General features: G+C 37.2%; 1 protein-coding gene across 2 annotated transcripts in view; it reads left to right on the top strand.

Moving 5' to 3' along the window:
- LOC131027153 (uncharacterized) overlaps positions 1–17,017 on the top strand; it is a 198,922-nt gene that overhangs the window by 131,126 nt on the left and 50,779 nt on the right. For both annotated transcript variants that reach the window (XM_057957140.2, XM_057957141.2), the window contains exon 3: positions 9,891–10,254. In XM_057957140.2, coding sequence (XP_057813123.1) covers positions 9,891–10,254 — 364 coding nt within the window. The remainder of the gene's footprint in view (positions 1–9,890; positions 10,255–17,017) is intronic.

Below are 17,017 nucleotides of genomic sequence, written 5' to 3'. Positions count from 1 at the left end.
AGCGCTTTAGTTACTTAGGTTGATTTTCTTCATTGTGGCCCATTCAAGTTATATTCAACGAGCAAAACATACTTTCCTTGTCCTCCTCAAATCGCGAAATCACTTAAATCTTGCAAGGATAAGGCAAACTTGGAATTCAAGCTCCGGTCCTTCAGTGAGGGACAGGAGCGCCTTTATCTTTCTAGGCCAAAAGTTCAACCTTTCATTGTTAACGACTAAGTCTGGATACTCCATTATGCTTGCTTCATCTTTCCTTGCATCCTTGATGCTTCAGTTTGATCAACCAAGACCAAAAACGATCTAAATAAGCCATTTCGCCCTGGTCCTTCAGTGAAGGACAGGAGCGATTTTTGCCTCAAACCTTAAAAACTTGTCATTTTTGAGTCCTCAAAATCTTCAAAATCTTCAATTCACGTTCGATCATATCCCCTGGCGACCTTGCACAAAATCATTGAAACAAGTCAATAACCAAGATGCACAAAACATCATTTTCGCCTTGGTCCCTGGGAGAGGGACAGGAGCGATTTTACCTCTACAAGCCAAAATATCCAAAATTTAGGTTTTCAGTCACTTCACAAGGCATAATTAGGTCATTTCTAAGGCCAGGAATCAGTTATCAAGCCTTAAAAAATTTGGCCAAAACTACCGTGACAAAAAAAATGCACAATTCCATCATTAAAATGCTAACACCTAGACCAAATTTGAATTTGCCCTCAAAATCTTGACTGGACCTAACCTGAGACATACTTGACCTTCTTGACAGGCTCATCTTATTTCAAAATTTGCAACCCTCGGGAGAATGCTCAATAACCTTCAAAATTTGACTGGACTCGGCCTGAAAATATCCAATAGAAATCCCTAAGGCTTAACCCTAGTCCAGACGACTCATTCACTCACTCAAAACCCTAAGAACAGAGAGAAGAACAGGCAAAACAGAAGCAAAAGAGGGGGTCCTCATTTTAATGGGGCGATGTGTGAAATGGTCACAACACTACCCCAGCTATCCATTGGTTGAATTTTCTAGAGAAGACATGTGTCCAATTAATACAATTATTTCATTGGTCGAGCATTAAATGTTATGTAATGGTTGTAACAAACCCTAATTAGGGTTTTCATTATTGAATCTTGGCCATTGATCTCGAATTGATCTAAGCCATCGAATTGTATTGAGGGCACTATATAAGCCCTGACATTTCATTTGTAAAGGCAATAGAATAGAGTTAGTGAATAGAGAGTAGTTAGAAGGTGATTAGCAGTTGATAGAATAGCAATTAGAGTAGAGTAGAGAGAGAAGGCAAAGATTGTTGCCAAGACGTTGTTGTAAGAGACTTGTAAAACTTCATTGAAGAAATGGTGAAATTTATGGGTCGATTCGACAATTTGCATGGTCTCTATACTTCTCATACTTGATTTCATGTTATTAGATGAGTGGAAGAAATGTGCTTGATTGATGGTGAAATTCGTATATCCATACTACTAGCAGTTTGTTGATTGCAGACTTGCCTTGTGTAGTCAACTGGAATCACTCAGCTTAAGCTTAACTTCAGTTGTCGCTTCTTCATTGATATGCATCAGCCTGATGGTGTCTATGCCTACAGTGATGATTTGAACATCATAAAGCTTTCCTTCGAAGATCGCACTAACCTTGTGGAGATGGTCTTGGGATGTCAAAACAAGACTTACTTAGAATTTCAGTAAAGATCATTCATTGCTCTTACATTCTTAGTGTTAGGATTAGATCCTTTCCTCGCCCTCGTCTTTTTTTCTTTTTTTTCAAATCTAAGGCAGTAAAATCCTGTGTTCCAGCAATATTCAAAGCAAATCAGAAGTTCAGTCATCAAGTGTAAGTCCCCTTGTGATTCCAGCAAATCACATCATACCACAGAGAGCTTATCCACACGTAGAGATCCTACAGCAAAGAACCTTGAAGTCATCTCAACTGATCCTTTTCGCGATACTTCAGCATTCAGAGACTTTACTCAAGAGAGGATAAGGTACCCTTAGGTATTTTATTCTGTGTTTGATAGTGTACAAAAAACACGTCAACAGGTAGCTATAGAAGCAAATATTTGTAACCATAGGTCTCCTTGACCAATTGTAGACATTTTGGAAAGTGTCGAGTAGTAGGGTATGGTAGGTTTTGTTGATGTGTGTTTTATGCACATACGAACATAGAATAAAATACCAAGGTATCTTATCCTCTTCCTTACTGCATGCTCATCCATGAGATTATCCTAGTAATTGTCAATGTCAACCTTATGCATACACCTTTCTCCCTTGATCTTCGCAATATTTATGAATGGATCAAATCGATCCTTTCTCTTACAAGTCCCAAGGCGATAGAACTCAAGTTCTTTAATGAATGAACTTGTTGCAGTTGCGGTGTGGCATACCTCCAAAGTCTTCGCAAGTGCAATTGGGAGAGTTATCTTTGTTCAGTGCTTCTCCTTTTGGATGAAATCAAATTCCAAAAGTTGTCTCACTACCTCAAGTATGATCATCTTGTCTGTAGGATACCTAGGGAGTTTGTATGGTTTCGACCCAAATCCTTGATTCTGTAGGTATGTGAAGGTAGGAAACTGTATATACCACGATCCATTTTTTTCAATAAGCTTCATTGCAATAGCCTTGTGATGTACATGGTGAAAGCATTGTTCACCCTTCTATAGCATTCAATTTTGTGCATATGAAGTTGTGGATAACATTCATAAACTTTGTATTGTCCTAGCCCATTCCCGACTTCTCCTTTGCATATTAGTCTTTTGTATACAACAAATCTGGCAAGCAAGTACACAAGATAGGAAGTCGTGTCGAATGTCCTTGTCTTTTCCACATTCCTCAACTGGAAGTCAAGGTTATCACTTATAATCTTGGCCCAATTAATCACTATTCCTCTTGATATGTCCTGAATAAAATAAAACATCTAGTTCTCAAACAAAGCCCCTTGAGGTGTCCCCATCACTCTATTGAGTTGGAATATCATATCACCGTATTCATCTTTGAAGTTCGATGATAGAAGCCTCTTGGGTAGCTTAGAGTGGTGACGCCTAGGCTCAATGATCCACTCTTTGTTGATAACTGTCATGCATGCATCCGTCTTCTTAAAAAATTTAGCTTCATATTCATCCTTAGTTTTCTCTTGCATGTCAGCACTCTTGGGGGGATTCGAAACACTTCTACGATAGCATCCTTGGCTAACTATGCAAGCGTTGTCCCTTTAGGTGACTTGATCATTTTGGTTATTGGATCATAGTGCTTTGCACACTCAATAATAAGTTCACTGCTGTACAGATGGTGGAAAGCCTGCTGCTTGATATATTCCACTCTTCATGATGTTGGCCAAAAGGATGGAAGGAAGATGGTTCTTCACTCCAAACATTTGTTGCCACATTTGGTCCATGTCCAGGAATTCCATGTTCATGTCCGTGATCTTCTTCCATCTGGACGCCAGCAGTGACTCCGGGTGTAGTATCCCTTGGCTAATCTGACCTTGTTTTGCTTATATGAACACCAAGGAATATTGTCAAACATTTGGCATACAATGTTTGAAGCCGCTATAGTGAATTCTTTATTTGTCTTCTTTGGGTTTGTAGGCTGCAAATGAAGTTATGGAAAGCTTCTAACAATGCAAAGTTGTTATAGAAATGATATACTAGCTGTTTTAGACCTTTCCACACATATGTAATGACTGAAATTAACTAGTACAGCTAGTTGACATTAAGACAAACACTTGTCATGCATCCGAAAGTACACCTACAGCCATTAGGCATTTAAGCAAACAATTGGCATGAAAGCTAAATGGCTGATCAACGTAGAATGTTACCATGAATGTGGAATATGCAAATTATATTTCCATTAAACATATGCAACCTCCAAATATTTCATGATATAATCATAATAGAAAATGATGCAATGAAGTAATGATTTTCTAATACAATGACCATAGATAGAAAACCTGGTATTTCAATGGCTGCCTTAATATATTGGTTTGATTCTCCTCATATGCAAATCCCTTGTCAAATATATATAGCTGTTCAACCTTTCTAAATCCCCTTCTATAGAACTCCAACTACTGTAGCGCACTGTTCACGCGCACTGTTCATGCGCACTGTAGCAGCAAGAACAAACTTGCAATCTGCTCTTAAAACCTTGAATAATTTGTTGATAATCTCTCCCAACAAGAATGATATAACTCCATGTGCCAAAGAAGGATGATTCACAACCAATTATAAATGTTCTCCAACAATAAACTTCAAACCCTTGTAGACAACTTCACGAATTTGCACAAATGAAAGAACTGAAGTATTCTTTCCCACAACTGCAATAATTCAGGTGTTATTTCACACCTTCAAAATTGCTATCAATAGGAAGTTTTCGTTTCCTTTGATCAAAGAAGAAAATTGCGAAAGCCCTAGGCTCCACAATAAAAATCAATCAAAATACTATTCATCAACTGGATGCTGAGAATGAACTCTTGCCTTTCCTTTTATTCTTTCCTTAAGAGAGCTCAAACACCTTCCTGGCCAATGTGGGATAAAAGATTTATTCCCACATTAAATTATTCACTTAACGCACTTTATTATATTAAAGTGACTTTATTATTATAAAGTTACTTTAGAACTTTATAATAATATTAAAATATTAAATAAATCACTTAAGTCACTTAAACTTTAATATCTCTTGATGTACTTGTCTGATTGCTAAACCGTCTGAGCCAGGAGTCGACTCTCCCTGTTCTCCATGTGATTGGATGCCTGTCTAAAAATAGAAACCCTGAATAGTGACTTACTATAAATAGTAAGTATGTGGAACTGAGTCTAGAAATAGCTGCAAAGGCCCAATCAAGGTTGACACTGCCAATAAGCTCTGCTCAGGTGTCTTTCTATTAATAGGAACCCTGACTCTCCCAAAATAGTAACTTACTATAAATAGTAAGTGTGCCAATCTGAGTCAAAAAACCTGTGCAAAGGCCAAAACCTGAATCCAGCTGAAGAGTAATGTCTCTAATCACCAAGTAATTGCCACACGAGGCCCTCTATCAATAATTATTAGCCTACGAGGGTCAAATGATAGGCTAATTCTTACAAACTCTGATGCTCGCAAAATGGGGACATTACACCGGGTAGAAGCCCTTTTGTACTATCCTTAATTGTTCCTTCCTCGCAGCGATTCCCACCTTAGACATGGTACTTGTAAAAAGCATGAAGTCAATATCATGGAGAAAAAAACTTAAATAACTTGTTTTCAGAATTTATTAAGTTCTGATTTTGTATGATTTTGTCAAATTTAAGGTTCTAAAATCAGAAATTTCATCAATTTGCAGCATAAATTCTGAGAACAAAACAAACTTCGATCAAATTGGGGTCTAAAACCCTCATAAAACCTCAATTTTCAGACTTATGTGAGGTCAAGTCATAAAGATAAGTCTGAAGACATGCTGATATACTTAGAAAATAATTATTTTGGGGCTCAAAAAGTATACCACAATTCAGAATACACTCAGAAAAGGGTGTATGTAAGTCTGAATTTTCTTATTTTTAAGCTTGAATACACCTTCCAAGGTCTGAAAATGGCCTCCAAAAGTCTGAATACACACTGGAAATGATGGAAATCAGTGAGTGGAAGTAGTCACAGCCATGTCATACACACACTTATAATATTATCTTAATGCTGGTTGGGCATACTTATTCATGTTTTCACCTTGATATTTCACCACACAATCTATGTGGGATAAAACTTGCCCTTTTCTAACAGCCTAGGGAAAATCGATTTGCCTTGGGATAATTCATTTTGTCATTAAAAAATTATTGTTGATCATTAAATAATTGCAATCAAGGAAAAAATAATTAAGTTCAGGCACAATTGTCATTAAATCCTTTCACTTGTATTAAATTTGTGCCAGATGGGGAAAATCGATCCATTTTGGGACAATTTTTTTTATTAAATTCCATCATAACTCATCAAATAAGACCCTTGGGGAGAAATGTGGGCCATTAGGTCACTTAAAATGTCATAATTTTACTTGCCTTGTCCAAAGAATTCAGCTTGGGGAAAAATGACCCCTGTATGGACACATGAATCTTGTTCATTCATTTGTTTATCTTGTCCACACATTTGGCCTTTGGGGAAAAACAACCCCTATGTGGACACATCAATTTTGTCCACGTACAACCCATTTTCATCCCTATGGAAATTCGCATCTCATCGGGACACATATTGTAACACTTAGTCAATTTTCTGGGCCTCTAGTGGAAAAACGTGGTCCATCAGGACACATAATGGGGAAAATCATTGCCCATCGAGACAATGTTCAAAACTTAAGGGAAAAACGTCTCCCATCAGAACAAACAGATTTTATGACTTTAATTTCATGGGGAGAAACATTTCCCATTGGGACAAAGGTGTTTTTCGCACTGCAAATGCCCAGACTTAATCAAATTTCATCGTTCTATTTCGAGACTGGGACTATTTTAACAAGGGGAAAATGAGGATCCATCGGGACAATGTGCAAATCTGACTTAATTTACCTCTCAGGAACAAGGAAATGACTCCCAAAGGATCTCTAGATGCTCTAGCACAAAAAATACCCCTAATTTGCAACACTTAGACACATTATTCACATTTAAAACCTGTTGCGACCCCTAGACTTAGACAAAATTTAAGATCACTTTAACAATTTTGACATTTTTGAAACATTTGATCCTATTCAAAATAAAAACCCTAATTGCACCTTTGACATGATCACTTCAAAACTAAGACTTGAGCATTGGAAGCTCAAAGTTGCCATCTGATTGCAAAAACCCTAAACTAACACGATGCAGAGAGCAGGAAAGAGGGGGTCCCCGTTTGCAATGGGGTGATGTGTGAAAAGATCACAACAGGTTCTTTGTTGTTTGAGATTTTCCCTTCACCACACTTGTTGGTGTTCTTATAACATAGATTAGATAAGTATCATAGCACTTTAAATCAATGCAATTTGCTATATGTATTGGTCTTCTTTGTGTTGCATATGAATGTTTATGAGTGTGATGAAGGATCATTAAGTAGATATGTTTGCATTATATCATACCTTTGTTGAAACTTCATGAAGGATCATTAAATAGATATGTTTGCATTATATCATACCTTTGTTGCAACTTCTTGTTTATTGTCTTATTGGCTGTATATGATCTTGTTACCCAATAAGGCTCTACTTTTGAGGCTCACACCTTTCACATACATTTCAAATCATCAAAAACTAGTTACCAGTAGTATAGGAAGTAGGAGTAAATTAATACTTTAGTATTGCAAACCAACAATGAATCTTACGTAAAACAAAATGTTACATTCTCTATGATTCTTTTCCAACATTTTCATACTTTGTCAATGCATATGAAGTCATAAATGATACTACCTCAAGAAATTGTATCATTGTCGTTTTCTGTTGATGCATTTGCAAAAGTATTAATGAGCTATATAGAGGTTTATTGCAGCTACTAATCCTTGACCTAGTGACAGGAATATGGGTCAAGTGTGTAGATTAGGTTTAACTGAAGTTTGTTATTTTGATTGTCCATTTTGTTTCATTTCAATGCTTGCTAAGGCCTACCTCTAGGAAAACCTCCAAGGTTTAAGTTGAGCTCATAGTTTATGAGAGATTACCCACTCTTATCTCATGCCTTCCACCATCCTCAATTTATTGATGAACTCCTTTTTAACCTTCTTGAAGATAACCCTTGGCCTTGAAGGTGAAGAAAAACTGTAGGATTTTGGACCTGCGGTTTTAGAACCTAACATTGACGCCATTGCCAAGGATACACAAATTAGAAGGTTACTTCTAAGACCTTGGTGACATTGTCAAAGAAAGTTTGTCATTGTGTGTATTCAAATTTCAGTCTCTTTTGGTAAGAGGAGTGTTGACTCTGTGGTGAATCCAACTTAGAAATAGCCAATAGCCCTAAGGAGAATATAAATAGAATCTTGAAGTCAAGGACAACCTAATATAATTTCATTTGAAGTAAAGAGAAGGGAGACCAAATGGAGATAATAGCAATGTGGTAACTCTGGTCTTGTTCATCCCAATCTTAAATCATGGTAATGGCAATGTCTTGTCCATCCCAATCTTGTAATGTGTCAGTGGTGGGAGGTGCAAAGCACTAATAAGTCCATTGACAAAAGAAATGTTAGTAATGCATTTTTAGAGTTTATATACGATGAAACTTTAAGTAAAAGGTTTTTACTCATAGCCTGCCAAAGAATTACTTTCAACTTTATTTCGAGAGTTAGATTCTAAGTAAGAAATGTTTGAGAATTGAGAAACTATGTGGCCTACATTTTGATTTGCTTTGGTCTTGGTTTTATGTTTCTTGTGGCTTGATGACCATGCATACTATATGCACCTGTAGTTGGGTAAACCATTGAATCATATATGTTGCTTCATCTCTGCACTTTCAGTTTTCCAAGCTATCTTATTCCTTTGCATCAGTCTGATGGCTAATGCACTTTTGCTGATGACTCTTCCTTTTTAATATTTATGCATTTTAACGAACTCTCCTGATCATTACCAAACTTGGTCAAGGTTGCATTTCTATGCCAATAGTTGATTCCATTTGACTGTATTTCTAGAAATTAGCTCTGCCATTTAAAGTTTGGATTCAGATGCATGAGATAAACCTACCTAGACCAGAGTAGCTGGATACACCAATGCCCCTCCTTAGGAACATGCATCGCCGTATCCAATACACGTATAATATGGCTTGGACATGTGTCGGATACCATACACATGCATGTCCATAAAACACTAATTTTCCAACTGTATCAGATACTGAGTGATTTGATTTTTAAAAAGTTTGACGTGAACTTTCCTAAACTTAATTTAAAAAAAAATCATTCGTGCAACTTTCTTTTTATCTATTTCAGTGACCCATTTTTGGGACTTTCTTCCATCACAACTGTACTATTTTTTTGGCATTTTAATTTTTACAGATTTAAAAAAAAAATGTTTATAATTTTATATTTATATTAACTTGTTCAAACATAGAGATTTAAAAAAAATTAAAATTTGTTCTTCAAAAATTAAATATAAATAAAACATATTAATATATATTTAATTGTTTATTCTTTATTAAATTTTTAATATTTATTTATATTTACTTATTTTATTATAAATTTTAATTTTTAATTAATATTAAAAAATTAAATGTGAAAATTAGTTTTTATTTTTTGTTTAGATCAATATTGTTTATTTAGTTCTTTATATTTAATCTTTTCTTTTAATATATTTAGATATTTTGCTTTTTAATTTCTATTTAAATTTTTACTTTGTTTTATATTTTAATTTGGATTTAAATGACATTATTGTTAATTTAATTAAAGCTTCTGCTTTGTAGTTTTTGGGTATATTGTAGTGTTAAATCAACTTATAATTATTTATGTAGCAATTATGTGTCTAAGTTGCTTTTAAAGTAATTAAAATCTCCTCTAATAACTTATAAAATTGTGTTAAATATGTGTGTGTTTTTTATGAATGTCATATCCAGCTGTATCACTTTTAGGGGGGTCTTCAAAAATGGCCGTATTCGTATCTGTACCTGTAACCTTGTTAATGCAACTTTGACCTAGACTGATGCACTTTTACAGTCTACTCTTCTTTTTTAATATTTATGTATTTTTATGGTCCTTTCCTTATCATTTAACTAACTGGTTAAGGTTGCGTTTCTATGTTAGTAGTTGATTCCATACAAATTTATTATTAGAAATTGGTTTTGCCTTATAAGATTTTGATTTACATGCAGGACATAAACCTGCCTATACTCATTAATATGCTTCAGTTTTCTAGTAAAAGTTTTAATGTCACAGATTTTTAACAAAGTTAGAAAAATGGCTCACATATTCATTGGCCCTTATTGTAGGTTAATTATTCTTGATCATCATAAGACTGCGATGGAGAGACTCCAAGCAAACAAGTATGATGGTAAAAATATTGTTAAAGTCATAGATATGAACCACAGTGGAGCAACTATTTCATATGATTTCTTTGCCAAAATATTACTGTCAGAAAATATGTGCTCTGGAACTGTCACCACACAAGAAAATTGTCAAAGAAACTCATTGGTACCTGAGACAGATATGGAAAGAGTTGGTCAACTTTTTAAATATGTAGAAGATGCAGATCTCTGGAGGTGGAATCTTCCTGATAGCAAAGCCTTCAGCAGTGGATTGAATGATATGCAAATTGAATTTAGTTTCACAAAGAACCAAAAGCTATTTGAACAGGTATTACTTTCTTTATATCTGATAGACAAATATGATAGTCATGATCAAAGGCAATAGTGCTAGATTCAAGTATTCTTTGTAGGAAATCTTCAGATCTATTCCTTCTAGTCAATAGTCTATGGAGAGTTTCTCCCCACTGTGTTAACATCAGAACTCTATTAATCTTCTCTGAAAGCACTCTAAAAGTTATTGACCCTTCCATCCTAGATTTTGATGCTAAACTAGTGCCCCTTGCACGAGAAGCATGAAATTAGTAGGGCATCTAGCTATGATATCAACCTGAGATATGCAATCTTTGTAAAAATTAAACTTTACTTTTAAGTCATCTGCTTGATTAACATGCTAATACAATGATTAAGAAAATAATTTACTGAATGCCTACTTACATTGTTATGATTTGTTAAGAATCTCTCCATGACAAAATTGTGTATTCAGTAAGCATCTCATCTTTACTTGTTTTTTTCATTTGGTAGAACCCATTATGGATTGCCTTGTCTGCTTGCACATGGTAGAGAATCAAAAGCAAGCAAGCATAAAAATTTAAAATAAATCAGTTCATTTATCCATTCATGCAAATCTAATGAGCATGTTGATGAAAACTGATGGATCTGAAGGTGGAAGGGTGTATGGTTGTACTAAACTATTTAAAGTTCCTTGCTGCATTCTATGGGGAATTTCTGGCTCCAACCTTCTTGTCATTTCTGACTAATCTGTAATAAAATTAGCCCACCAGCATAATGAGAATAGCTGGCTACACAATATCTCCTGTTTGAGCTCACTTCAACAGATTGACAACAACCCTCTTACACAGGAGGAAAAAGATAATATATCTTAACCAAGCTGCAAAAATCTTCTTGCTGTGCATCAATATCATATTTCATCTGCTGGATGATAAAGGGCCTTCTTAGAGTGGATGTGAAAATAATTTCTATCCCAGAGATTGTAATCTTCCCTTTAGATTAGAGAGGAAAACAATAACATGTGATCATAATTGACTTTAAAGACAAGACATTATAAGAACTAAACATTTAATGTAGACGGGTTTACATTTATGAGTTTTTTTACAACTTCCTAGGCAGGTTACATATCTTTTGACATGACAATATTTGACAAGTATTTGTGATACTTGCATAGTCATCTTTGAATTGTTGACTGACATGCACTGAAACAAAACACACATATCAGGGTTTCTTTTTTATAAGGGATGCCTCCCAATGGCAGAAAAACGGTTCCCAAACTAATGTCAATTTGAGTTTGAGAGAATGCAGTGATTTTTCACAAATGAAAAAGTGAGATAAATTTAGCAGCCAGGGCATTGTAGCAGAAATGAGCTGGATAACTGCATTTCTTCATCTTTACAATGAAGAGATAGAGGGAGGATTTAAGTTAATTTACCTTGGAAAACAAATTTAGAGAGTGGAGGTGAATTTCCTTAGTCTTTTTTCCACTTTTTAGGGTATTTTATTTATTCTTTCCCATAAAACCAGAGATTGTAAAACCAAAATGGTGAGGGAGAATTCATGTAAATCTATTGCACTAACACAGGTGCAAATTGGGTGACTGAAAAGAAAAATCAATGTGAAGGATATTAAGTAGAAACCTACCATTTCAACTCCCACTTGCCTTAATAACTGACAATAATGTTATTACATGTCCACATGCACCTCTATATAATTTTGTTTTGATAAACTAAAATATTTGTATTAAGTATACAGTAAGATTACAAAAACACCAATATTACGATGGTATAAAGAGAGGTGATTAAAAATGCTCTCCAAGGGGGAAAGAAGACAAATGCAGCTCAAAAAATAATGAAGACAATTTGGATTACATATATGAGATCAAAAAATTACTGTTTTTAGACTGCAGCAGCAAAACAAAGTTAACATTATGATATTGCTAGGGTTTCAGAGTTGAAGAGCATAATTGCCCCAATTGCTAATTTTGAAGTATTGCAGATCTGATTGCTGTTATTGGAGCCAGGATGAGGATGACTTTCTGAATTCCATACCAATCAAAATGCCTGTTGTTGGCGGCATATTGTATCTATGGGAATAATAAGTGATTACGTAATTAGGAAGTACTTTGTTTAGTGATGTAACCGAGTGTAGGTAGTTATGGGTGCGACGGTTGTCCCTCGCACCCCCTTGGTACCTTTATATACCATGTAATGTAACTTGCCATTATTACGATTATGTAACTTGCCATTATACCGCCAACACCTGTTGCCGTGGTTGCCATTTGAAGAATTTCATTCAAGGGTTGGCTATATTTATGGATTGTGAAACTGCTGGAGCTATTACTGGACAGCGAGAGTATCCCTTGTAGTCTTTTCCAAACACTGAAAATTTTCTATAGCTTCAATTCGGTTGAAGACAGTTTGATAGTAATGTCTCATCATTGTCAACCCTTCATCTTGCATCTTGCTATGTGGGCAAGGGATGATTTCTGGCTTTTCTTGGATCCTTGCAAGTTTATGCAGCAGAAGATGGGCATGTTTTGTTCAAGTTCTGGGATTTTGTCCTGAATCTCTGCAGCTTTCAAGAACTAGTTAAGGTTTAATATATGTTGGCAAAGGCTAGGTGGATGGTTATTTCTGGAAAGGGAAACAGATGGCTGGTTTCTCACTTTATTTGCTGAATGGAACTTGTAGTTAGGGAAGAATGGATTGATTGGATTAAGAGATTTATCAGACAGATTAAAGGAGAGTCACTTTTTTGTGGTACATGATTGAAAAGGTTTGGAGTTGGCTCAACATTAGTGGGAGAGTACTGTTGTCATTTTATGACACCCTTGGTCCATTAGTGAGAACCAATCAGAGATATGTTCCATGGACCAGCGCTGCCTCAGTTGATCAAAGAGAAAAGCAATAGAATTATGAAGTGTGAGGTGTTGTCTTGTCGGTTCCGAAGTTCCTTTCCTTGGCGTTCTCTTTCTCCTCTCTGGAACTTTGGAACCCCGAGGTTCCGAAGTTCCTTTCCTTGGCTTTCTCTTTCTCTTCTCTCCGAAACTCCGGAACCCCGAGGTTCCGAAGTTCTTTCCTTTGCTTCCTTTTCTCTCTTCCCCGGAACTCTGGAACCTCGAGGTTCCGAGGTTCCTTCCTTAGCCCTTTTTCTAGTTCCTTTGCTAAGTCTCCTTCCTCTTTCTCAGAACTCCGAAGCCCCGTGGTTCCAAAGTTCCTTCCTTGCCTTTTTTAGAAGTTCCCCGGAACTCCGGAACCTCGGGGTTCCGGAACTCCGGAACCTCGGGGTTCCGGAACTCCGGAACCCCGAGGTTCCGAAGTTCCTTTCCCTTGCGTTTTTTCTTTCCCCGGAACTCCGGAACCCCGAGGTTTCAAAGTTCCTTTCCCTTGCCCTTTTCTTTTCCTGGAACTCCGGAACCTCGAGGTTCCGAAGTTCCTTGCTGCCTCTCCTTTCTCCTTCCTGGAACTCCGGAACCCCGAGGTTCCAAAGTTCCTTCCTTGTCCCCCCAACTTCGGCAACCTGTGCTTCCAAAGTCTTCCCAACTTCCTTTTGGCTTGCAACACTTCTAGATGGTGTGATCAACACCCAAGCTTTTTAATGCTCCAACAACCCTTGCAACTAGTTTTTCTATATAAGGCTGTTAGGCCTCATTGTAAAGGGTTCTCTCCCTGTTGGCTTGAGCTATTCTATGCTCTTTCACTTCTCTTAAAGACTTGTATATTTTGCATTTCTGCAACTATAAGTTTGGCCATTGGCCTTTGAATGAATTGAAATTATTGTTCTTGCCTTCCTTCAACTTATGAATGTTTTGTATGTGTTCTTACCTTCATTATAAGTCTATGTTTGTGTCTTTCTTTCACATATATGTTGTGTTAACCTATTTCTGGGTGTGACTTGTGGGAAACCTTCTCCTCTCTTGACATTCAGCAAGTTCTAACCTCCATACGCGTGTCAAGGTCATTCATGCAATTGAAGTTTGTGCATCTCTTGGGTATTTCAATTGATTCTTTGTGCCATTTTGGGTGGGAAGAGAAACATCTCTTATCTTGGTGCATCACCTCCTTTCATTTTAAGCATTTCTCTCTTCCCTTTTCCTCTACAAGCTGTTAGGATAGGCTTAGGAGTAAGTTTTGAAGTGTTGAGTTGGTTCAACACCTGCACCTGGATTGAGAAGGAAGTCGGCCTTCTCCGGAGATTCAACCCCCTTGCGCAAGGTCCCACACTTCGGGGTTGTTTCCATGTTTCACGAGGTTGTTGAGTTGATAGCTCAGCAAGGGTGTGTTGACGTGTTTGAAATCGCATTGCTACGGTTCCATCCGGCCAACGCAGAATAGAATGAACTTGCTGAGTATCCTATCCTCTCTTGAGATAAGGAAATCCCTAATGCTAGTTTTGTTGATCAAAGGGGACAACCTCAAGGTTTCGATTGTCAGGTCTTGACTGCGGGATTGCTCAGTGGTTTGATGTGTTTTGCTGGAAACACAAAGGGGACTTACGGTGATATGGATAATTGCTGGATGAGTTCCCTAAAATTCTAACAGTCTCGTTATCGATTGGTTTCGGTTGGATGATACTATTTCAGCTGGACTGCAGGGGTTTCTTGGTTAAAAAAAAGGAAAAAAGCAGGGATAGGGAAAAAGAGATACAAAGAATCTAACTATTTAACTAAGATAGCATATTCAAGAAAAACAGATAGACACCTCCAAATAACTAGATTAAACACTATCAGCCATTTAAGCACAATATTTGTATGATTCTAGTGCGATCTTCAAGGAAAATAGATTTTTCATGCTATTAAACACAACTTCAGAACTTTAACATTCTTTCAATGAGTATTCAATAACCGAACTAAGCATATGGGACGGTTTAGATTAACTATGTAGAAGGAATGACAATCAGTCAATCCCTAATGGTATGAACAACGAGGATTCTATCAGATGTTTATCTAGAAAATGCTATAAAAATGAAAGAAACATAACTAAATAATTCAAATTGGTGAAGGAGACTATGCACTCACAATGAAATTGGGACAGTGTTAACTTTGCATTAAATCCTATAAATTTCGCCAGAGCTTCAGCAACAATCCATGAACTTCTTACCAAATGAGGGAAAACTAGTCCCTTTAAATAGGCTTCCAAAAATAGATGAATGGCCGAGATCTAGTCTAAACAAGTGGCCCAGATTCATCCTTACAAAAGGTACCCATACCCATAAATGGAGTGTAAATATCAACAACTACCCCAAAGGGAGCAATAACTACCTAAAAAAGTAAGTAAAACTTATCCAAAATAATTCAAAAAGTGCGCATACACAAAGTTTTAAGTTTACAGTTGACTTGGAAGTCAAATATGACCCTTTGGCCAAAAAGTGCACTTTTCAAAATTTAAAAGAAAAAAGGCTGTTAGGGGTAAAAACGTATGTTAGTATGAATAATAATTATAAGTGTGTTATGTGTGGTTATGTTTTGCTGTTGGCTTCGGCAGTGTCGCCGGCGGTGTGGCTTGGTCGGGTTGGGTGTAGAGCACTTGTGTGCTCCGTGCTTTCAAGTTGTACGGGCATTCCTTAGTGGAATGTCCCATTACTTGGCAGATGTCACAAAAAACTTTACGGGGACAACTTCCTTTAGTATGTCCTTCAGTCTTGCAGTTAGTACACCATAGTTCTTTTCCTTCCCTACCACTTTCTTTGTCACCTTTTAACTCCTTCATCATCCTCAGCATATCCTTTCGGAGTGCTTGCACTGTTTTGGATCCCTCGTCGTTGTCTTCGTTCATGCTGTCACCATCACTGGTCCGTCGCTTCCCTTGGGATGTCTTGTTTTCACTTTCAATATCCATGGCGCAGTTGTATGCTTCATCGTATGATGGTGGAGGGACTACTTTCATCATCCTTCTCAAGGATGGTACCAATCCTTCCACGAACCACCGCTTCTTGAGGCCATCTGCCGGCTGGTTCTCCATTTTGTTAAGCAGTTCCCTCAGCCTTTTGTTATATGCGCGCACACTTTCATTTTTTCCTTGTTTGGTGTTGTAAATTTCCGCCACAATCTCGTTGTCATCTTGTAGGAGTTTGAATTCTTCCTCGAAGGCCTTCTTCAGATTGCTCAAGGATGTTTTATGTTGAGCATCAAGGTCCGTGTACTAGTCAATAGCTATTCCTCGTAGAGTGGCCGGAAATGCCTTCACCTAGTAGTCCCGGTCGTCCTGGCCATTTGCTTCCCAGATGGTGATGCATGTCTTGCAATGTCGTACAGGGTCCTCTAACCTGTCGCCCATGAATTTTGGAAGTTTTTGTTTCTCCTGGGTGTGTGCCATCATTCTTTTTTGTGCGGTTTTATGCAGTGCCTGGAAATGGCTATATGCCGGGAAGGTACTGTGTGCTCGGAGGGTATCGTACGCTCCTAGTCTGGTTGGGCCACATCGTTTGTAAAGAAGAATTGAAGATAGACCCAGACAAGATAGGTGTAATCGTCAACATGGAAAGCCCAACGAACGTAACAGGGGTGAAATCATTCCTCGACCATGTCGGCTACTACCAGAGATTTATCAAAGGCTTTGCGCAGGTGTCTTGGCCATTAGATAAGTTGACAAGGAAGGGAGAGCCGTTTGTGTGGGTTATGGAGCAAGAAGAAGCCTTCAAGGAATTGAAAGACCGGTCGGTGAGTGCACCGATATTAGTGTACTCAGACTGGAACAAGGAATTTCACGTGCACGTTGACACCTCCAACTTTGCAATTGGTGCTACTCTCGCCCAGGTAGGGGTGCAAGGACTAGACCATTCCATCTTCTTTGCAAGCCAAC

Source organism: Cryptomeria japonica, chromosome 10 (genome assembly GCF_030272615.1).
Source record: "Cryptomeria japonica chromosome 10, Sugi_1.0, whole genome shotgun sequence".
Taxonomy (NCBI): Eukaryota; Viridiplantae; Streptophyta; class Pinopsida; order Cupressales; family Cupressaceae; genus Cryptomeria; species Cryptomeria japonica.
The sequence above is the reverse complement of the archived record's forward strand: the minus strand, read 5'-3'. Positions and strand labels throughout refer to the sequence as shown.